This window comes from Petromyzon marinus, chromosome 4, assembly GCF_048934315.1.
Source record: "Petromyzon marinus isolate PM22_M1 ecotype Great Lakes invasive population chromosome 4, UKy_Petmar_22M1.pri1.0, whole genome shotgun sequence".
NCBI lineage: Eukaryota > Metazoa > Chordata > Hyperoartia > Petromyzontiformes > Petromyzontidae > Petromyzon > Petromyzon marinus.
In genome coordinates, this window is record NC_133670.1 from 16,735,180 (window position 1) to 16,758,862 (window position 23,683).

Genomic DNA, 23,683 nt, shown 5'->3' on the forward strand with positions numbered 1-23,683 from the left:
GTATATATATATGCAGCAGTCGATTAGAATGCAGATATGATCCTTACTCCTGCTGTGCCTTTTATTTTGTTATTGCAAATGGACCATCTTTTAGGCATGGTATTTAATGCATGATTTGCACTTGTCTTGGGTTTTCCTCATTTCTACCCTCATTATTTCGGCACTTACTTTGATTACCTTGAGTTATTGGCTTATCTATTGAATCCTTCAAATCCTAAGAATTTTACGCTTTCTGCTTTTTTGTATAACATAACAGCATCTACAGAAGCAGCAGCGGTCAACAATGTGCCCTAAAAAAAGGTGTGCGATTGGAAAGGTAGGTTGTGTTGCTCATAGATATGTGTTGTGCACTGAAATATTTTCAGTAATGCAACAAATGCTTTCTGTGTTATTGCATCATGCCATTGCTCACTCGGAAAGCTTACGTGCATATTCACTTTCATTTACTTTTCAAGAGACGTAAAAGAGGAAGGAAGAGAAAAGCAAAGGAAGAAGAAATTGAAGAAGAGAAACCCAAGGTATGGAGCATAAAATAGTAATGCACCACGGGCGTCGTCTATTGGTTTACACTTAAAATGCGTCTTGTAAACATGACAATACATTGTTAGCGTGAATCTCAATTGCATATCAATAGGAAAAGGACAGGACAGGGAAAATGTACGTAAAACATTCCAAAAGGTCCTCCATCTTCCTTTAAAATGAAGTACAGTAAAATGGTTTACTAAGCAAACAGTTTGTAAAGTATATTCTTAGTTTTTTCGGTAAAGTCACGTTGAAGAGAAACAACAAAATAACAAAATATATATAAAACAATAAAAAATTCTCACGACGTTTCGACCATAACTCAAACGGTCATCATCAGGTGTGTCGGTTTGCATAAATTTATTTTGAAAACGGCATATTTATTTATTTATATAAAAATAACGTTTGCGTCACGCGCAACGATTGGCTGTTTGCCAGGACTAGTCCATCTATTTTTTGAAAAGAGGAGGGGGGAGACGAAATTTGTTTTTATGTATGCTGTCTGAAAGCCACTGTAAGCGTGAACAATCAATCAAGAACTGAAATGATTTATCAAATCTTTCCAATGATTGCTAAGATAGAATCCATCTTCTCGGTTGAAATTGTCTCTGTGTTTGTATATGTGGATAGCCTCATGAACGAATCTCTCATGGAAGCCAGATGGCTTACAAAGAACCTCCGTCTTGGAAAAGTCAATGGCATGTGAGCCTACTGAATTAGAACAATGATCTGCTACGGCCGAGGTGTTGGTCCTACCGTGTTTAAGGTCTGCTTTATGTTCACGAATGCGGTCCGAGATATGGCGTTTGGTTTCTCCAATGTAACTACTACCACAGAGGCAACTTAGTTTGTAGACACCAGGGTATTGTATGTCCGGAATCACATCTTTTACAGACGGAACCAGATCACGGATTTTATGTAATGTGTTGAAACGGACCTGGATCTTGTGTTTATTCAAGATTTTGGAGATCTTTTTTGTGATCCCAGCAATGTAGGGTAAAGTGATGGTTTTGAAAGGCTCCTCAAGAGGGTTCTTCTTCATGGTTTGAGTGATAGCTTTGCGGATTGTATAGTCGGAGTAACCATTAGCCCTAAGAGCTTGGTGTACGTGCTTGAGTTCACTGCTTATGTGTTCCTGGTCGGATATGCATTGGGCTCTATGATACAGAGTCTTGATGAGAGAATTCTTCTGTGATGGATGGTGGTGGGAATCCGGTTTCAGATAAGCATCCGTATGGGTAGCTTTCCTGTAGACAGAGTGGCTCATTGAACCATCAGGTCTCTTTTTAATTAGGACATCCAAAAAAGGTATCTTGCCATCTATTTCGACTTCCATGGTAAATCTGATGGCTGGGTGTATGGAATTGATGTGGTCGAAGAATTGGTCTAGAGCAGGCCGGCCATGTGGCCAGATGACAAAAGTGTCATCCACGTACCTCTTCCATAAGGTTGGGCGCAGAGTGGCAGTCTGGATGGCGTCAGTCTCAAATTTCTCCATGAAAATGTTAGCTATAACTGGAGAAAGGGGGGAGCCCATTGGGGTGCCCTCAGTTTGTTTGTAGAAAGTTCCATTCCAAGTGAAGTATGTATTGGTTAAACAGTGTCTCACCAGGGGGGGTACCTCAGTGTTTAGTCCTAACATTTTCATGGAGAAATTTGAGACTGACGCCATCCAGACTGCCACTCTGCGCCCAACCTTATGGAAGAGGTACGTGGATGACACTTTTGTCATCTGGCCACATGGCCGGCCTGCTCTAGACCAATTCTTCGACCACATCAATTCCATACACCCAGCCATCAGATTTACCATGGAAGTCGAAATAGATGGCAAGATACCTTTTTTGGATGTCCTAATTAAAAAGAGACCTGATGGTTCAATGAGCCACTCTGTCTACAGGAAAGCTACCCATACGGATGCTTATCTGAAACCGGATTCCCACCACCATCCATCACAGAAGAATTCTCTCATCAAGACTCTGTATCATAGAGCCCAATGCATATCCGACCAGGAACACATAAGCAGTGAACTCAAGCACGTACACCAAGCTCTTAGGGCTAATGGTTACTCCGACTATACAATCCGCAAAGCTATCACTCAAACCATGAAGAAGAACCCTCTTGAGGAGCCTTTCAAAACCATCACTTTACCCTACATTGCTGGGATCACAAAAAAGATCTCCAAAATCTTGAATAAACACAAGATCCAGGTCCGTTTCAACACATTACATAAAATCCGTGATCTGGTTCCGTCTGTAAAAGATGTGATTCCGGACATACAATACCCTGGTGTCTACAAACTAAGTTGCCTCTGTGGTAGTAGTTACATTGGAGAAACCAAACGCCATATCTCGGACCGCATTCGTGAACATAAAGCAGACCTTAAACACGGTAGGACCAACACCTCGGCCGTAGCAGATCATTGTTCTAATTCAGTAGGCTCACATGCCATTGACTTTTCCAAGACGGAGGTTCTTTGTAAGCCATCTGGCTTCCATGAGAGATTCGTTCATGAGGCTATCCACATATACAAACACAGAGACAATTTCAACCGAGAAGATGGATTCTATCTTAGCAATCATTGGAAAGATTTGATAAATCATTTCAGTTCTTGATTGATTGTTCACGCTTACAGTGGCTTTCAGACAGCATACATAAAAACAAATTTCGTCTCCCCCCTCCTCTTTTCAAAAAATAGATGGACTAGTCCTGGCAAACAGCCAATCGTTGCGCGTGACGCAAACGTTATTTTTATATAAATAAATAAATATGTCGTTTTCAAAATAAATTTATGCAAACCGACACACCTGATGATGACCGTTTGAGTTATGGTCGAAACGTCGTGAGAATTTTTTATTGTTTTATATATATTTTGTTATTTTGTTGTTTCTCTTCAACGTGACTTTACCGAAAAAACTAAGAATATGAATTACTGCAGTCACGAAAGCTTTAAATCAAAGTTTGTAAAGTCTCGTATTATATGAGGAAACAAGGTTGTATGTGTAACTGTTTTCTTGCTGTAAATAAATACACCTGAAAGGTGCCCATGAAATAGAGTTGTGCAGTATAAGAATGTGAATCATGTTGCTCTTAGCTAACACATTCACATGAATAATCACATGGATAACTGCATTGGATAATGTGTTTGAGCATATGCAATTTTCACGCCGAATAATGTTGTAGTGGGTCACCCTGCGGCTGGGCCACAGTTTCTAGAAATCTACGTAACTGACGCCAAATGAATTGCCACGCATCACGTGTGTTTGTCTGTGTATCTGCCAAATCCCCCCATTATTCCCCCCTCCCCTCGAAGGTTTGTCCGTCATGTGCCTTGCCAGCTTTCATAAGTGCTACTCGCTAACAGCACTTGCCCCAATAGTTAAGGCTATACGTGGGTTATTTGTCTTCCAAACCCCCCCACCCCCACTGAAGGTTTGTCCCAAGCCAAGAGAGCCCAGGCATTTCGGTGCAAAAAAACCAAAGGCGGAAGAGCAGCAAATACAGTGCACGACATGTGGCAGCTCGGGGAGCAGCGACACCACAGTGAGGTGCTTCGCCCGTCGCGTTGCGTTCTGCACTCTTAAACATGCCCAGAGCCACACTCACAACTAGCACGTTTATTCCGATTTTCAGTTTACCCCAACTTTTTTTTTGCTCCCATTCTCAAATTCACTCCTCTCTTATTTTCATCCATCTCTTCATTTAATAGTTTTAATCCTGATCTACCTTCATGAATTGTTCTCGGTATCTGAATTCTGTTGTTTTCCAACTGTGTCCCTCCAACAGTTTATTTTTTGTGTTGTGAACTTGTACGCGATTGCTAATATTTATCTTAGGCCCTGCTTTGCAGCCTTCCTTATTGGTGTTTCTAAATCATTTCCTGTAGCTTGTTTCCACCGGCTGTGCTATCAGAAAATCTGAGACGTATAATTTCTCTATTTTAGTTTTATGCCTTCATTATTCTCATCGGAAAATATATAATGTTTGTGTGATAACTTTGGCAGAAGTGTGTCTCCTGGTCTTAATCCCCATCTCATTTGTATTCATTACTGTCTTCATGCAGTCTCAGTGTAAGTTCTAGTTTTGTAAATTGATTTATTATTTGAAAATATTTAGTTTTATACCTGGTATTGCTCATAGCTTGGATAATTGTCTCAGTTTCCACTGAGTCACTTGCCTTTTTATAGCCTACAGAAGTTAGACATTTGAATTTTATATTCATTATTCTTTCCCATCTGATAGATAGTATGTGTTGTGGTCTTTGGTAGAGAAACCATTCATAAACTCAGCTTGCGCTTGCGTTTGGGTGGCCTGTGCATTGTTTTTTTGTCTTCCCGATAATCTTTGCGAACAACTTGGATACGTGTGATAGGTTTCTGCACATTACCGATTACGTGTTACAACTTTTGTCCTCGTGAACAATTTTCCCAGTGTAATTTATTGGTATCTCGAGTGTTTTTTTTTACATGTCCGCTAGATTGACATTACTTCAATTACGTACTATTATAATACAATTATTGTGAATATTCCAGGTAGTAAGCCCCACGGGTAGAGAGAGGGGGGGGGGGGGGCTGGTGGATCGTCTTCAGAAGAAATTGAAGCAGGCTGCGTGCCGGCTCGTGCTGGTTCCAGTTGTACAGACTTAAGTGCTACACGTGGCATTGCGTTTCCTCCCAAGCTCGTCCCATTATATCAGACAAGATGGTGTCGGGCCGTGGACCATGAACTCATTTCTGAGAAGTTATTGGTGCTGAAAGGGCTGCTGAAGGGAGCGGCTATTTTGCTGTTGGATGATCGGATTAAATATCAGCGCACTTTGAGCAGCCATGTGCATAATGCAGTATCCGGCATCAAGTTTGGTACATGTGTAATTATTCGCTTTCGAAATGATATATGGGGATTTAATGCTATATTCATAAAGAACACAAGTTTTCATGAATATCGAAGTGGATGCCTCACAAAATAGAATTGATTCAGTGTGATGGATAGCTACGTGACAGCCACAGGTTTTCAGAGATGTCTCCGTCAAGTGCTTTCTGTAAAGAGTATGCAAGAAATGTGGGGACCCAGGCACACATTAAATTTACCGGGAGACACAGCACTGCATTATGAACACTTTATGTGAATTACATTTTTGCACAAGTCATCTTAAAGTTTTCTGCTGGTCATGCTTTATGCATTTTTGTGTCATTATGTTTATTGTCACGTCCTTTTTATCTGTATTGTTTAAAATTTATAGCACATAATGTCTTGTGAACATGGTACTAAAACTGTTGATGTAATTCTATAGTAATGTTCTTTGCTTTTTTTATTGGTGGGAGAGTTGAGACAGGAGGTCGAAACAGCATCGGCTGTTGGAAGAGGGAGAATACATTCTCTCAGAACTCGTCAGTGTTTGTGTCGCACACTCTGTAATCTCTTCACAGCAGCTTTTAGCTAACCATTGAACAAAGACGGTCACCGCATCACACACTTTCAGATGCGCCTATGCGGCCATCTGGAACGCTCTTCCTTCTGATATTAGGAAGCCACTGGAGCTTTGCACTTTAAAATCTAGATTGGAAACAATTTCTCTAGAACTGCTTTTTGTGTTTAGTTTGTTGTCCTTCCCCCACACCTCCAATAAGCACGGTTGTCTACGTATGGTGCGAATTAATTTAAACATACATACAAGGACTGTGATCACATGACCACTTCTTTGGGTTCGATGATGCGTGGTGGTAGCACGGTGTTCATGAATGAGTCTCCATGTATTCATGCACGCGAGCCAGTGACTCCTCCTTTGAGTAGTACGGTAATCAGAAATGCAGTTGGCATATCTACAGCATTACATAAATTCCTGAATGTGACTCGTGATTAAAAGGGCAGCAACGTAAGTTATAGATGATATCACAATTTAACCTCTTGCAGCCGGACTGATGTTGGGAGAGAGCCTCTCCGGTTGTGGGGGATTTCTGGCATCCGACACATAAATAACTAATTGACTACATTTTGACTTAAAGCTTTCGTGACTGCAGGAATTCATACTCTTTGGGTCTTTCGGTAAAGTCACGTAGATAGGTTCAAAGAAAATAACGGGTATAATTGACTACAATTAAATTAACTTTGCACTCATGTAACATCTAACACGCTTCATTAACACTCAATGACTTGCTAACAATTAACTTAACATTTATAGTATAACATTTACAATTGAAGAAACGCTTAAGTCGCTACAATTAAAAATGAGTCGCAACATAATGAAACTTAGGTAAGGAGCCGAAGTTCACTGGATGTGGAAAGCTCCATTTCTTATCGTGTGGTCATTAAATTATAATTACAACATTTTATTTGTTAATACACTGAAAAAAACACAAGTGATATCGTACGGATAATGTGGATAGCCGACATCTCTTGGGGGCACGGCTTCACAAATTGACACACTCAATTATTTTTACGTGCATTTTCAAAGTGAATTAAATTTCTTGTTTTAGTCAAACATGCATAATAGCAAAATAAATGTATTTAATTTGTGTGCATAATGTCCAAATTGAAAGTGGAACGTCATCATTAGTTGCCCCTGTTATAGGCTAATATGTGAGGATTGACTGCAGAAGGCCGTATGGCTTGTCACGAGCAGCTTAATTAATTAGCATGGGAGCAACGATCCAGTCAGTTTTTTTGTTTCTTTAATACTTGAAATCGATTATTAAATAATTTTCTGGGAACCCCTATGGCTTACCCAAATTTCTGGCTTGAGTCCAGATTTTGCGAGGTTTTACTGTGAACTAAACTTAAAGTTTTGAGTGAGGTTTTACAATTAAAATCACATTGGAGACTGCTGCATAATTAATGTCCTCCGCTTTCCAGATTAGCGAAAGCTCACTGAAATGCATGGTTTAAAAACGCTATTTATCGACAAAATCCCCAGCCCTTTCAAATAGCATGAAACCCAGTGGCCGTTTAGAGATCAGACAGCGTCACGGCAGGAGGCCTCAGATAAATGGCCGATGGGCCGTAAGTGATTAGGCAATGGGATGTGTTTGAAGAGAAATCCGTCAAAGTGGCGTTAAAGTCGTCTAGACATAATTGGATTTGTTAGGAGAGCGTTGGGGGATTAATGTTGCAGGGCGGTAGCTGGCTTCATACTCCGAGCCATACTGAAACACACGCGGTTTTAATTCTTTACTAAATGAATACAGAACACTATTTTGTGCTACATTATGCCACTACAAACCACTTATGGGCAACTGAAGCAAAGGGTACGTGCTGGTTTAATTTCACTGTCTAAAAGATGCTGCTCACTGCAACTCAATAATTTTAATGTATTACAGCACTTTCCATTACATTAAATAAATCTGCTGTCATGGTAATTTCCTGTATTTCAGTTTATTTGGAAAGAAAACCCCTCTCTTCACACATAATTTTTCTGTTTGAGATTTTTCTAAAGTCAATATTGATAGAACTTAAGGAAGTAGGGCTGTTATTTCTAATACAATACCATATATTGACTAGAAGTAAATTAAATTTTACGGATGTATATTTGCTTTAAATATTGATTGCAGTGAACATAATATTAGGAAGTGTTGAAGTTATAGATTACAAAACAATTAGCCCAGTTTGATGACGTCATAGTATTTGTTCTTTCAGTTACATGGACGTACATTTTTGGAAGTGACACATGTGACAATAACACATCGTATAGAGCAATGTATTATGCACTTCAATACAAATGCAGGTTAGGGAATAGTTATAAGGCATGTAGAGAGTTTGTCTAAAGAATGAAAGGCTCACATTTCGGACAGCAGTTAATCTTTTGCATTTTATGTTCACCCAGGAAAGTGTGGGATTGAAAGCTTGACCTTGTGAAGAGTTCCGCTTTCCCCGGTTAGCAGCGGTGTTCGGCTGACTGATTTAACAGCGAGTTGAGCGCTGATATTCACGCCTGTGCGTTTATCCCCCTGGCTGGAGCCATCTGTCCCCAAAACGTTGGTCCTAAATCAGCCCTACAAATGCAGGCAGGCCCAAACACCATGCCACTACATCGCATTAGATGTATTAAATAACTACGGCTCAATGCATTTCAATTTTGAATTAATGTAGCAAATGAATGTTTTACAGTGGCATTGTGTGTATGATGAAATGTTAATGGTTTGGTAAAATATTGTTACTGCAGCGGCAGCTGCCATGAAGTGATTCAGTGGTGCTCACTTTGTTATATTCCTGGGCATCAGATGTTTATCCTGTCCGGATTTACAATTCAAGCCCTTTCAGATTCATCGTGCGACCGGGATGTCCAAATGTGATTGCTAATAAGAAGAAGGCTTACTTTTTAAATTAACTCTGAGTTATTACTGAAATTGTCGGAGCTTAAATCAATATTATGGTATTCTATGGTTCTTTTGGTAAAGTCACGTAGATAGAAAATAAAAATATAAAAAAACTCACGACGTTTCGATCGCAGCACAAGCGCTCGTCATCAGGCGGAGAGAAAAAGGGGGCAAATCTCTAACTGCAACTGCTTATAAAGGTCTAAAATGGGCGCAAGAGCAGTGGGGCAGCATGAATGGACGAGCTAAAGTTGTGAGTGGGCGGGGCATTAGAGTCGTGGTGCCGGGCTCGTTCGGCGTAGTCCAAGTGTCAGCAGCATGGGCGGGGCAGCTAATGTTAATGTGGGAGAAGACAAAGGGGGAGAGAGAAGGGAGAGAGAAGGGGCAGAGGTAGGGGGAGAGAGAGGGGGGTAGAGATAGAGGAGAGAGAGAGGGGGGGAGAGAGGGGGGAGAGAGAGGGGGTAGAGATAGGGGGGAGAGAGAGGGGGTAGAGATAGGGGGAGAGATAGGGGAGAGAGATGGGGGGGGGAGAGATAGGGGAGAGAAGGGGGTAGTCATAGGGGAGAGAGAGGGTGTAGAGATGGGGGGGAAGGAGTAGAGATAGGGGGAGAGAGGGGGGGGGTAGAGAGGGTGTAGAGAAAGGGAGACAGAGAGGGGGGAGAGATAGGGGGAGAGATAGGGGGTAGAGATGGGGGGGGGGGCATCGCATCTCGCTCCACACATTCACACTGCTGATGGTGGAAGTTGACAAGAAATTACACATCAAGTAATGACCCAGAGTGGTTTATGAAATCTTTCCAATGATTGCTGAGTTTATAACCGTCTTCTCGGTGGAAATTGTGTTTGTGTCTATATATGTGGATGTCTTCATGAACGAATCTTTGTTAATAGCCAGTAGGCTTGCAAAGTACCATTGTTTTAGAGAAATCAATTTCGTGTGAGCCAGCCGCATTAAAATAATGATCCAGTTACGGCAGAAGTATTGGTCTTACCGTGTTTCTAATCTGCCTTTTGTTCACAAACACGGTCCGAGACATGTCGTTACATTTTTGCAATTACTAAAAGAAAATGTCTCGGAACGTGTTTGTGAACATAAGGCAGATTTGAAACACGGTAGGACCAATACTTCTGCCGTAGCTGATCATAATTTTAATGTGGCCGGCTCACACGAAATGGATTTCTCTAAAACGATGGTACTTTGGAAGCCTACTGGCTATCAACAAAGATTCGTTCATGAAGCCATCCATATATACAGATACAGACACAATTTCAACTGAGAGGAAGGTTATAAACTCAGCAATCATTGGAAAGATTTCATCAACCACTTTGGGTCATGACTTGATGTGTAATTTCTTGTCAGCCTCCACCATCAGCAGTGTGGATGTGTGGAGCGAGGTGCGATGCCCCCCCCCATCTTTACCCCCTCTCTCTCCCCCTTTCTTTACCCCCTCTCTCCCTCTATCTCTCCCTCCCTTCTCCCTCCTTCTATCCCTACTCTCTCTACCCCCTCTCTCTCCCCCTATCACTGCCCCCTTCTCTCCCCTATCTCTCCCCCCGATCTCTCCCCTGTCTCTACCCCCCTCTCTCTCCACCCTATCTCTCCCCCTCTCTCTCCACCTATCTCTACCCCCTCTCTTTCCCCCTATCTCTACCCCCTCTCTCCCCCTACCTCTGCCCCTTCTCTCTCCCCCTTTGTCTTCTCCCACATTAACATTAGCTGCCCCGCCCATGCTGCTGACACTTGGACTACGCCGAACGAGCACGGCACCACGACTCTAATGCCCCGCCCACTCACAACTTTAGCTCGTCCATTCATGCTGCTCCACTGCTCTTGCGCCCATTTTAGACCTTTAGAAGCAGTTGCAGTTTGAGGCTTGCCCCCCTTTTTCTCTCCGCCTGATGACGAGCGCTCGTGTTGCGATCGAAACGTCGTGAGTTTTGGGGGTTTTAATGCTTATTTATTTATTTACTTCCTATCTATGTGACTTTACCGAAAGAACCATAGAATATGAATTCCTGCAGTCACGAAAGTTTTAAGTTAAAATTTTAATATTAAGGATTACATAATGAATCAGTAAGCACATTGCTTGGGAAATAATTTCAATAAAGAAAATGAAATTGATGAAAGTGAGAATGGATCAAGGTATAGAATGTATTTTTACACTATGGAATACACAATCACGCACTTTCTTATCTTTAAACATATATAACTAGCATTGATATTTAAAATTGTGCATTTCCTCAGCATGTCTGCTGTTTATTAATTAGAATTGGAAGAAAAGCAAAAATATTTTTTTTTCTCTTTGAAATAGCATATCTTGTGGAACTTTTTTCACTTAAAAAACTAATATAAAAAAAATTTTCTTTGGTGCATCATATTTTTCCATTAAATAGTTGATAGACAATAATGAAAGGCTGAATGTTATTGCTGAAGATCTAACCACAAACCCTTGAATGGTAATACAGTGAAATGCTGGGTAGAAACATGATCACTGTGTGTTGTGTGTGTTTCTTGTTTGTACTTCTGTTGCAGGTGTGATCAGTGCACCCTGAATTACCACTTTGGCTGCCTCAACCCACCCCTTAAGAAGTCGCCTAAGCAGTTTGGTTACGGTTGGATATGTCAAGATTGCGACTCAACGCCATCAGAGGTGAGACCTTAATTTGGATCCCCTTGCCAAGAGCAGTGCTGCTTTCTTTGTACCTGTTACATGGTGAGCCTGACATCAGCCACTGCTCCACTGAATTTATTATCAGTACTTGCAAAAATGTATTTGTAAACTCACTGGAGCATCAGTGATTGCAAATTGTAAACGCATCTGCGTCATTGTGTAAATGAAAGCATCCGTTTTTTAAACCAGGGCATGCAGAAAGATGTGACTAAGGCTGTGAATTAGTTATAAATTACTACATTCATGGAAACTTTAAAACAAATGTTTTGTACACAATGGTTTTGATGACAGAAATGATGCAGGATGAATTGATTTTTCTAAAACACAAATGAACAATTTCTTTGACATTGACCATTACTAACATGCTTAAAACAAAATCTGAGACTGCTAGGTTTCTTTGGGACGTATATATGTATATACATAATTAAATAAAACGCAATTAATAGATTACGTACTACCATGTTTGAAAACTAATGTGTACTTGCGATTAAATGTAAGACAAAAAATATCAGCAATAAATTATAAATGTGCCACTCACAATTTCGATTTGGATGTTCTTTTGGTACTAGAACTCTCAAGCTGAGTGTTTATTTTTTATTATGTTTTAATAATGTAACACATTGTATGATGTTAAAAAAAACACACTGAAATAAACACACTGGCATTTAAAAAAGTCTGAATTATGCATGTACCTCAATGATTTATATTCGGACCATAATGTATTTTTCTAATGTGTAAGCATCAACCTCACCAGTAATAATTGTGTAAGATAAGATGGTTTGCTTTGCAGTAAAGCAGTTCACTGCCATGAACCAGGGATCTCTGTATTTTAATGAGTAATGCCCCTTGTTGAATATTTATGGTGTCATTTTAAACATCTCATTTATAGTTCGGTATAAGTACACAGCTTATCCTTAACCTGCATGAGAGAATGGTTATGTTTATGGGTTCTCGGCCACAATAACTCGACAATAATAACGTGTAGTGTTACTCTCATATATTGAAATAACGTATTTTCCTATAGCTGCTAGGTAATGAGGTCTTTGTTTTAGCTGGGTAAGAGCAGGGTGACAGTATTGCAATTATGGTGGCAAAAGTGGGTAATTAGGCACGATTTGTTTGCTTGTTAAGGGCAGCCTTGTGAAAGTTCACCACTGCTGAGATGAAATCAATAATCAGGTTCTCAGTGTCAGATAGGAAACTGACATCTGGTATCTATAACCCTGCTTGATACAATGCTACGCACCACCCACCCGCAGCACTCTTAATGAGTAATTTAAGGTCAAAAATCACCAGGAAACAAAATGGCATATTTCTTTCACATCCACCCTTTTCTTCCCTACTTCCATGTCATTTTGTCATCACAAATTAGTTTGTCCCCACACACTATGGCTTTATTGAGGATTTGCATGTGCCCTCCGAACAAATTGAATGAGGATTTTTCTTGTTCCTTGCATTAAATAATAACAGCGCAGTCTGTGTACTTGTATAGTGATGCAAGCGAAAGATTAACTTCTCACACATGGGATACCGTTAAGAAATACTGCTGTTGTGAGAGTGTTTATGTTGACACAAAGTTAAGCGATTGCATATATGACGGGCTTAATGTTGATAATATAAACTGCACTTGGTAACCCACAGTGCCTTTTCTGTGATGTATTCTTTATAGCACATGGGGAAGTGTCGCCTTTGGGCGTGTGCTGTTCTATGAGTGGAACAACAATCATTTAAATGCAACTTGCCTTGTATTTCCACTGCTGCTGCTTACTCTTGGGTAGTATCATGAACAGCATTTCCAACAAGTTTGACCCTGAAAGTTTACAATTGCAGCTTTAATATTGCGTACCAATAGGTGCATGTTTGTCCAAGTACTTTTATAGGATTATACCAGACACCTTTTAGTACATTTTATACATATTTTTTTAAAATTAATCCTGCATTAATATGGCGTATTTAATTATTTTTGTGATTTCTTGTTCGTTGTTTTGTATTTTATGTAAATATTATTTATATTTTCGTACCTTCTACGTTTTCATGCCATTTGTTTTACCATATTCTTTCTGCCCCTGCGGTGATGACGAACTTTGCCGCATATTATCCCGCCTCTTATCCGTTTGTTGGTTAACCATTACACATTTGTATAAATGTTACATATCACGTCATCAAGTTAGGATTAGCATAGCAAGTATATTTCCAGTTGCCAATTTAATTTTCTACATATAACCATAGGAGCAGGCTTCTTAAAGGTCATCATGTGTATTGAGATTCTATATCATGTTTTCCTGCTAAGACCCATACTCAAGGCCATCAGAGGCAGACATAGCCCACTCTCTGGTGGTAGTTTAGTTGGAATCCACCATGATTATCGTACACTACCTAAACATTTCAATGGAAATCTTATTGGCACTGAATATGAAATGCATTTTATAAATTGTTCTCCAAATTTGTTACGCAACTTTTTGTTTAATTTGCGTTAATTTCCCTTCTGAGCTTGAAAAATTATCACGGAATGTTTATATTGTGACTAAAGAGTGTCATTCATGATAAAACTGGATATTGGGTAACAGTGAGATGATAATCTCGACATGGTCACCAATAACTGAACACATTTTATCAATCTAGATTTGAAGTTTTCGTGACTGCAGGGATCCATACTCTTTGGTTCTTTCGGTAAAGTTACGTAGGTATAAAATAAATTAAATCACGACGTTTCGGGCGCAACACAAGCATCCTCCACTCCCCCTACCCCACATCCCCAACCTCTCTGTCTCTCCTCCCTGGCTCCTCCTCCCCCCCTTCTCTTGCCTTTATAGCCTCTTGGTGCAGCAGCCCTTTTGCCCACGTCGGCAATTGTTTCTTGCTGTGGTTGTCCCACCTGATGACGGATGCTTGTGTCGCGCCCGAAACGTCGTGATTTAATTTCTTTTATTTTATACCTACGTGACTTTACCGAAAGAACCAAAGAGTACACATTATATCATTCAATTGTTTCACTTTGTTTTGAGCTGGAATAAGCAAAACCATGTTTTCGACCTGTGATGAACACACTTTTCACTTTGAGTGGTTCCCAAGTAGACCAAGAGGTCCATTGAAGTGCCTTAAGACGTTGTAGCGTCAAGTTTTGGAGACTTCTCTGAGACGCAGTGATGCACTGCTAGCTGCAGAGCTCTGAATGTACATTTATTCACCTATGACATTGTCATTAGCACAATAGAGATACAAGCTACAACAAATATTTTATATTTTTATCTGATTTACCTTTCTGTGTTGTCACGATAAAAATGCTATTTCAACTTGTACATGACCATTGGCATATTTTTATGTGGTTGTTGATCATTTGGAACAAGACCCTTCCTCTACCCCTGTAGTTCTCAACCCATGGGGTAGTGCTCCTCTCAGGAGGACACAAAAGATTTTCATTCCGTCATTTCCTCTACGGTTGGCTAGAAAGCGTGCGTGCCAGCAGACCACATCCATGTGCAAACATGTAATGTTGCTGGCCGTGTTGCTTCACTCTGACCCTCTCCCGTTGTCGCTGTCTCTGTTGAGGCTGCCAATCCAGGTGGAATTTGGTACACGAGGGCCGTTACGGAGGTAATTTTTTGTTACCATTCATCCGTCGTCCTTGATTTTGTGAATCCATTTCAATTGGTGCACACGGTAAATCGGCAGCCCATTTCCACGTCTGAAGAGTTTGGCTATGCGTGTTCGGATATCCCTTCGTATGGGTAAATCGCATATGAACCTTATGATGGGACCCCGGGGTCCCGAATAAACGCAAGTCAAAATCGTCATTAATTTATTTATTTTTGGCGACTCCGTCCCACCGCGCACATAAACACCGCGACCCACCTGGCGCGGATCATTCTGTTGTCGTGTCGTCCAAGCACAGCAGCGAGGACGAATGCGCAGAAGAAACAAAACTTTGAAACTTTTGATTCGCGCATCGTGTAGAGCTCGTCGAGAGGAATTGATTGCCGTATCATTCGCCTTCAACAGACGTGAAATGACGTCGCAACGAAGTTTATGCGAGAGCCGGGGGCATATGGGACCCCGGGGTCCCGCCATAAGGTTCATATGACCAGGATGTTTTTCTTTTTTATAAAGTGCAACTCTACAATTAAATCTTTAAATGTGTTTTGAAGTGATTCATAGACTGGTTAAGTCGAGGCTAACGTTGTTAAATACTCTACATAGGCAACTGTAGCCGGTGAGACGCCTGCAATTTAACACAGTCAACATGAAGGTGTGTCTACATAATTACTCTGCTTCAGCATTTATTTTGGAACAAATGACACGTCAGAAAATGCAGTCTTGCTTAGCTGCTCGTAACATTTAAAAACCACTCTGGCATGTAAACTGCCTTTTGAGTATCGAGATTGCCCCGACGGTTCTGCGATGTTTATTTTCCTCCTGTTTAAATCACACGTTTATGGCCGTAGCTTATTATGTACATCTTACACCGTAATGCATATTGCTGCTACATGTATGAGCTATTATCATTGTATTTCATAACTAAGTGTATATTATGTCATTAATATGCCACCAAGCACTGTTGGGCTGGAGGTGTCGATGAAAGCTGCCATCGCATGTTGTGATCCCAATGCACGAATCGTAACCGAAAGGGCCAGCAGTCCTCCTCTCACTTGGTGACACGTGCCACAAATAATCTTTGTGTAAGGCTCAACTGCATTGCATACGTTGTCTTGCCAAAGCAGCGTTCTGTTAAATGGTTTCCTGTTTTCCAGAGAGTACTTAAATGTGTATCCGAATGAATGAGTTTATAGTAAACACGTATATTGAATGGTATTACATTATCAATGAAGCATTTGTCTTGTAATGTTTCTATTCGAGGGTATATAGTATCTACAGCCACGGTGACAATAAAAGCACACGTTTGAATGTATTGATGAAGATATATTTTTGGATTGGAATTATGTATTTTTTTTATTTGAGTATTTTATTATAAATGTGATATTTTCGGATTAATTTTAGGGAGGCATTTATATTAATTTACATGAACATTAAAATATCTCATGGCTCTTTATATACACAATGTATATATTACTTTTATTTTAATGATGAGCTTCCATCACCTGACAATGCACATGTCTGTGCGTATTTATTCATTCGACCTAATTTAAGAGGGATAGTTCTAGTCTAACTTTTTTAGAAACTACATACAAAACCATAAGGAAAATTAAAAAAATATTGTAAAATCAGTTGAATGATTGCATGGGAAATAAGTATTTTAGTTATATTTGGAGATCAGTTGTTGGATTAAACACTTTAATAATTCTCAAGGATGACACCGTTCTGGATTTCATCATTGCTTCGAGTTTTTTCCTTTTTCCGATGATGAATACGTGTTCCAATTCTCATCTCTCTGTTTTCATGCGCATTGCTCCATCCGGTTGCTTTTGTCATGCAACGCTGCTTTGTCATTCTCCTTTTTTTGTAGGATGATAACAACGACGAAGACCAAAAGGAAGCAGAGAACGATGCGAAAGGAAACAAGGAAGAATCCACCTCGCCTGCCATGAAGAAAAGCGTGTAATTAGAATTGTTAACCTCAAGTTGCGTGTCCTTTTATTGCCTGCAGTTACATGAAGCGTAGAGCATCTTAACAATGTGGTGTTGTATCGCGTCAATATTTAGAAATGTGTTTGCATTCTGGTGGTTCTGCCAATATTTCCAGGGTAACAGTTTACACTAATTTCCACACTACGTAATTCGTAAGACTGAGATTCAGAAATATGGGTCAGTACGAGGGTGTGGTACACATCGTTCCAAGCCTCACATGGATAAAATACATTCACCACTATTAACTATGTTATTTTACAAAAGTTACCCTCTTTCGCAATGTATTTTTCCATATTGTTTCTAACATTTTTTTTAAATTCTCAAATTTTAAATTTTAATTCCAGCCCATTCAGATAACCCTTCAACACATAATTTTCGTCATAACAGCGTCCAAGCAGATGCTCCTTTAATTCGGGAAGCTGGGGAAAGTCACTGCATTCCAATTTGTGGAGAATAGGCAGAATGTGGTTGACAGCAGCCTTTGCAACTTGCATTGTGTGCTCTAGGGCAGCGGTCCCTAACCTTTTTGGCACCAGGGACTGGTTTCGTGGAAGACAATTATTTCACGGATGGACGGACGGGGGGGGGTCATCATTGGGTCTTTGCTCCTTTTCAAAGCTCTCCAGCGACGTTTGTTTTTTACTCTTTTTGGCTAGGGTTTTTGTTAGCTTGTGGGCTTCATACCAAAACTATGACTGAGACAAGTGCGCAGTGCGGGCAAGAGGCGCGGACGGAAGTGGTAAATAAAATAATGGGTGGGCCACGTGCGGACTCACTGCTCACCTCCTGCTGTGCGGCCCGGTTCCTAACAGCAAAGATAAGGCTCTCATCTTTCCTTGGTGCTTTTCTTTGATAGACTAGTGGACAGTTGAATGGAGCAAGTCGGCATAATTGACCTATGATCGTTTCCTTGTGTGGCGTCAAGTAAATATGCAACGCACCTTCAGCATCCCAAATGTACTGAACATGATCTTGTCTGCAGAGCACCTTGAATGTCTTGCGTTTTGGAGAAGTTGAATGTTTCTTCTGCATTGACCACCAGTTGGTCTCAAGAGACATAAGCCTAAATTCAAGTCTCATCACCGGCAATAAATTGCCCCTTAAATCTCTCCCAGTCTGCCTTCATTAGGTCAGGATTGTGATGAAAAGTTATTAGATGTTGTCCTCTTTGTGTCGTCCTGTTCATTTGCCAATATTCTTGAGATTCCACCAATCCCACACACCCAAGGTGGCAGCTAACTGCAACAGTAAAAAGCTGATCTTCCAAAACCAAGTCTTGGACAGCCTCTGTTTTTCCTCATTGACTGAAGTCACAGGCTGCCCTCACCTGCGGTCATGTTTAGGAGTATTTCTGCCACCCCAGAATTATGCAGCCCAACTTTTAACAATGGCATATGATGGTGTCCCCTTCCACATTTAATATGCATTCAGACATTTCCTTTGGTTCAGTATGTTCTAGTATAAAAAGTTATGGCAGGAACCGCTTTATTTCATCTGCCATCATAGTATACCTCCAGTAGTTGGACAAATAAGGAACAAATCAATCTAGTATATTGTTCCCCAGCTGTTTTGAGTAATCTTAACATAAGTTAATGGACTCTGGTATTTCCTTCGTACATTGGGCTCAAAACATTTTGTGCCACCCTCACATTTTGTGATTTATTTAAGGCCTTTTGTAATGCTATGGTATTGAAGTGCCCTATAAATGCAAGCTATTGATCCTTTAATTTTAACTAAATATTTTCAGTATTGTTACAATGTTGATAACAGCATCGTGGTTCATCAAAAAACCCTGCCCAAACTGCTCACCTGAAACCTGGAACGTGTACGTAATACGTGCAGAAAATGTCCAACACGTGTTTCTTATAAAATGCCTTCCATTGTTACGTGGCGAATGACTAAAAATAAGGCGAAAAGTGCCATCCCCTTGCCTCTAGATTATTGTAAAAGTAATTCTTTGAAGCAGTGAGTGGAGTGCCAGATGAAAACCATATGCTGTATGACACAGACGTCTTACAATATCTGGACTACAATCCTCTTAAATTTCGATTTAAAGCTTTCGTAACTGCAAGGATTCATCTTCTTTGGTTCTTTCGGTAAAGTCACGTAGAATGAGAATAAAACAATAAAATAAGACAATAAAATTATCACGACGTTTCGGCCACAACACAAGTAGCCTTCATCAGGTGAAAGAACAACTGTCGGGACGACAACGCTTCAATGAAGCTTCATTGAAGCACTGTCGTCCCGACAGTTCTGAGAATTTTATTGTCTTATTGTTTTATTCTCATTTTACGTGCCTTTACCGAAAGAACCAAAGAAGATACAATCCTCTTGCCACATGTCATGGGCCCATGTTATTTGTAAGAATTCTGATGTTACTTCACTCGTACATAATTTTGTAATTTACACAATGTTTTGCCACCTCCATGACTCATACACATTTCCCAAGTAAAAAATAAACAGTTGGGATTTATCCCATTTTCGCTTTCACACTATGCATACGCGCCTTCTTTAAATCTTGCGAATCGTGTGTGGATTTTTGAACAATCGTGCTTACAAGTTCTCAGCTGCCACTTGTGAGACAAGTTATTTGCTTTATTTTTGGCTTCGTGATTAACTGCATGGTAATCGCAATATAAGTCTTATTTAGCGCACTCAAAATAAATCGTGATAACATGTTACTGCTATAATTTAAAACGTAGAAAATAATGCAATTTGATATCAGGTTATCGCGGTGTTGACAAACGTCCAAATTTCGCATCCAAGCCAAGACCTGCAAGAGAAAAAAAACAGACGAAGGCAAATTAATGTAAGCAATCATTGCAAATCTCTGGAAGCATGCCCGAGAGATCCTATGTGTTGCAATAGCCACGTGGCCTATAGGCACGTGGCCGATATTCCGGCATTCCAGATGCACCGGTTCCCTTCACTCAAGATTATTAGCAACATTCGCATATTAGGATGACACTGCATTACATGAACATTGCTATTGTTGAAACCGGAAGTTAATTATATGATTGGTTAAATACATTGTGTGCATCTTTTTACGGACAAATGTTTACGGTTCCATCAACGGCTTCGGTCATGACGTTGAAACGTTCGTAAAAAATCCCGCCGCCAATTAACCGTCTTAGCAGTACTTATATGCTTATGTTCCTTTTTGTTTTAACACACTTTTAATGGTTTAACAAATGCGCAATTGGGAAGTATCAATGCGGATATTTGGTGCAGATCTTATGTAATCGTAATGCAATTTAGTGTCGTGAAATTGCAAACAAAACGTCACCTAAGAATACGAGCACAGCGCCAAACCACTGCGCGCCTGTCACTGGGTTGGCAAAGAGAACGACGGACGTGAGGACGGTGAAGAACTTGCGCGTGGTGGTGAAGATGGAGCAGGTCAGAGGGCCGAAGGTCACCACCGTCATGAAGATGAACACCTGCGTGGAGGGGGTTGATACAGCGTGCAATGGGTTCTCGTCATCTTCGTCTCGCACATGTTTATACTTACACAGTGCATGTAAACCCACGCTAATGTACAGCACAGTAAACCATTTTTTTAACTGCAGACAATTATATTTGAAGCATGATGTTTTTTATATTGTTAATTTGTTATGCATTAAAAATAACCAGTTTGTGCTATCACAAAAGAAAAGGTTTTGCATATAGTGAAAGGCGTCTTATTAGGGTTAAGTAGTTTCCATCGGTTATAGCTGACGGCAATCAGCCTGGTGGATTACGTGTAAGTGTGAGATTAAAATTTTGCATCGTAAGTAATTTTGTGCAGCTATTTGACAGTAATTAGAATGGTTCATGGTTATATACATAGCAACTTTTATTAACGCAAACTGCACCCAGATGCATTCGCCAGATGCACAATACTGGAAATATGCAAACCTCGTCAGCAATTATCGCAAAATCTTTTGCACAGCTATTTTATTGCTGTAAAACGAATTTGTTCTAAAGTTGTATCAAAGCATTTTCAGTCCGGTAGTACGTTGAAATAAACGTGTATTTTCGTGATAAAAATATTAATGTTAATTACACATAAAAAAAACTATTTTTTTATAAATGATTCAAAATAGTAAATGGTAAACCAGTGTTTGTTAAATTGTTACACTTGTGATTACTTGCCTTGCAAGGATAGTATATCCTCACGAAAGATGCACATTGCTCATGTTAAAAAAGTCTACTATGAAATGGCCAACACAACTTAAATAGACTTACGTATTTTATTTGCGACCAGTATTAATTTCTACATCACTGTCACGAAGTTCTTACAAAAGGAAATTATGCTCCAGTAATAAAGTCCCACAGCCGCTGATTGTTTTCGTGACATTTCTGGCCAGAAGTTTCACTGCCCACTGACATACACCCGTGGCATTAAACAGCTCGTATAATCTTTGCTAACCACTTTAACGCTTAATAATGTTGCATACCTAAATGTTAAACCATGCCATTGCGCTAAATTTATTTTCTCAAATTATGTTTCTCTGAATACTTTGCGCTGTAATTCAACATGTCGGTTTCCAAACTGCTCAATCCCTATTTCTGAAGTCTTCACGAGTATGGAAATGACTAAAAAGGTTTATTCAAAAATAACCACAGACCATATGGAACACATGTAATTGTTTCCCAGGTTGACATTTTTAATATGATGTAAAAAAAACAACCTTGTGGCAATACCATCTGGGCACCTTAACCGATGGTTATGGGGTAAAGTTGTGCACGCTGAATCCATTAGCAAACGAAACCAGTTTAGCGTTTCTCAAATAAGGAAAGTCTTTCACCATGCGACTGCCATCTCAACCTGAGATCAAGGGGCCAACACCCTGTGTGGCTTTTACACAAGCCCCAGGTCACAATCGACAATGAGGAACCGCGTCTCATTATACGCGAGTCTCTAGGCAGCAACAGCCTCGCATCTCATCAGCGGCAAGCGTCGATCAGCCGTATGGCTCGGAAGCGTTGCCTTTTTTTAGCATCTGCGTTCAACCGTATGGAAGGAAAAAGAGCCATGTGGCACACCCCATATTGGCTGCTTAAGGGTCAGATTTCCATACTCTCTTGACTTGTACAAACACAGTCTTATCACTACTCTGTCTTGTTTTAGTTTGTGTTTCAACTTAAACATTTTGACATACACACTATTTTATGCACTTCTTGACTTAGGTTGTTTGTTCTCCCAATACGGTATTGTAAAGAAGGTACCTGGGTACGGTCTTGCAAGGTATTGCTCACACGCCACTGCTAGCGGAAGGGGCCCTCGAGTGGGTATGTAGGCCTCCCGTTTATGCCGGCCAGACGTCACGGAAGAAGTTGCAATACCCACACGTATTGTACACGCCGCTTTATATTACTGCTTTAGAGTACTCTTTGGTTCTATTCGGTAAAGTCACGTAGGTAAAAAATAAACAAAAATCAGAGGACAGGTTGGTCCCTTCACCTGATGAAGGCCACCTGTGTTGTGGCCGAAACGTCGAGATTTTTGTTTATTTTTTACCTACGTGACTTTACCAAATAGAACCAAAGAGTATGGATCCTTGCAGTCACGAAAGCTTCAAATCTAGAATTGCTTTATAGTACTTTTAACACTACCGTATATCTGTTGCGCTTTAGATATGGGTGCTGATTTACACCGACTAGATTGTGTTCGTAATGTTCAAAAGAGACGGTGCACATCTAGTGCACTTTAATTGTTTGGGTTAAGAATGGCTTTACGGCACGTGATTCGCACTTTTTAAACAAAAGTGCCGATCCATAAAGGTGTTTTTGGGTTAGATCGCGTAAATACAAATGCGTCGTTAAACCGGCCACCACTTGACACAGCCAACTGGTAATGTTCGTCACGTAAACAAAATGTGATAATTAGTTACTATTTCAGCACACCGGTGTGTTGGAGAGTAAACCAACAACATTTAGAATTTGAGTACGACCTTTCGCTTGTAATTACTGGTACCTTTATTATGGATATTGGTTGCGAAAGCCTACGTATTAAAACGTAACGATAACACGATCAAACGCTCACAAGCTGTCGTTGTCCTCCTTAACCCCTTCGGCGCATTTCACTTGCCTGGCCCATTGCACTGGTGGCTGCGAAGAGCGCGACGTGGTAGATGATGTTGGGATGGCATTGTGCAAACAGGAGGAAGTGCAAGCCTTCCCCCGTGAACACGACCGCTACGGGTGGAGAGACAATCGGGAGAGGGCATTAGAATGTTTCAAACCATGTGTGGCACGCCGAGTAATTTCTTGCAGGAACTCACGCTTTTGCCAACGATTGCTTGTTATGTTGCTCAAATGAAATCCGGTGCCACGGGCGCGGCTTGCCACGGACCTTGGTGCACAGAAGGAAACGTAGCCCCCTGTCCAATTCTACCCCACCATCCTTTGCCGGCCGGTGGCTGGGCCCCCTCCTTGGCGCTTGCTCCTCATGTCCCGTTGCATTTGCGTCCCTTGCTCACTCGATAGCTACGCCCCAACGATCATATTGCGATATCGCAACAATGTTCACACAAAACATTATGAACGCAGCAAACCTTCTCTGCTATCACACATCCTAAAAGTCTACGGATTGGAACCAATCAGTGTAGAATA

The 23,683-nt window shown here is 40.6% G+C and overlaps 2 protein-coding genes across 9 annotated transcripts in view; one reads left to right on the top strand and one right to left on the bottom strand.

Moving 5' to 3' along the window:
- PHF14 (PHD finger protein 14) overlaps positions 1-19,576 on the top strand; it is a 42,708-nt gene extending 23,132 nt beyond the window's left edge. Inside the window, exons 17-22 of one of the 4 annotated variants that reach the window (XM_032945910.2) lie at positions 257-316; positions 456-518; positions 3,952-4,067; positions 11,362-11,479; positions 15,050-15,094; positions 16,962-19,576. In XM_032945910.2, coding sequence (XP_032801801.2) covers positions 257-316; positions 456-518; positions 3,952-4,067; positions 11,362-11,479; positions 15,050-15,094; positions 16,962-17,057 — 498 coding nt within the window. In that variant the 3' untranslated portion in view covers positions 17,058-19,576. The remainder of the gene's footprint in view (positions 1-256; positions 317-455; positions 519-3,951; positions 4,068-11,361; positions 11,480-15,049; positions 15,095-16,961) is intronic. The other 3 variants (XM_032945911.2, XM_032945912.2, XM_032945913.2) reach the window with 3 other exon arrangements.
- Positions 19,577-19,660: 84 nt separating this feature from the next.
- Positions 19,661-23,683, bottom strand: part of LOC116938588 (solute carrier family 35 member B1-like) — a 45,403-nt gene continuing 41,380 nt past the window's right edge. For all 5 annotated transcript variants that reach the window (XM_076058864.1, XM_076058848.1, XM_032945914.2 and 2 more), the window contains 3 exons: positions 23,160-23,266; positions 20,373-20,526; positions 19,661-19,859 (listed from right to left, as the gene is read on the bottom strand). In XM_076058864.1, coding sequence (XP_075914979.1) covers positions 19,813-19,859; positions 20,373-20,526; positions 23,160-23,266 — 308 coding nt within the window. In that variant the 3' untranslated portion in view covers positions 19,661-19,812. The remainder of the gene's footprint in view (positions 19,860-20,372; positions 20,527-23,159; positions 23,267-23,683) is intronic.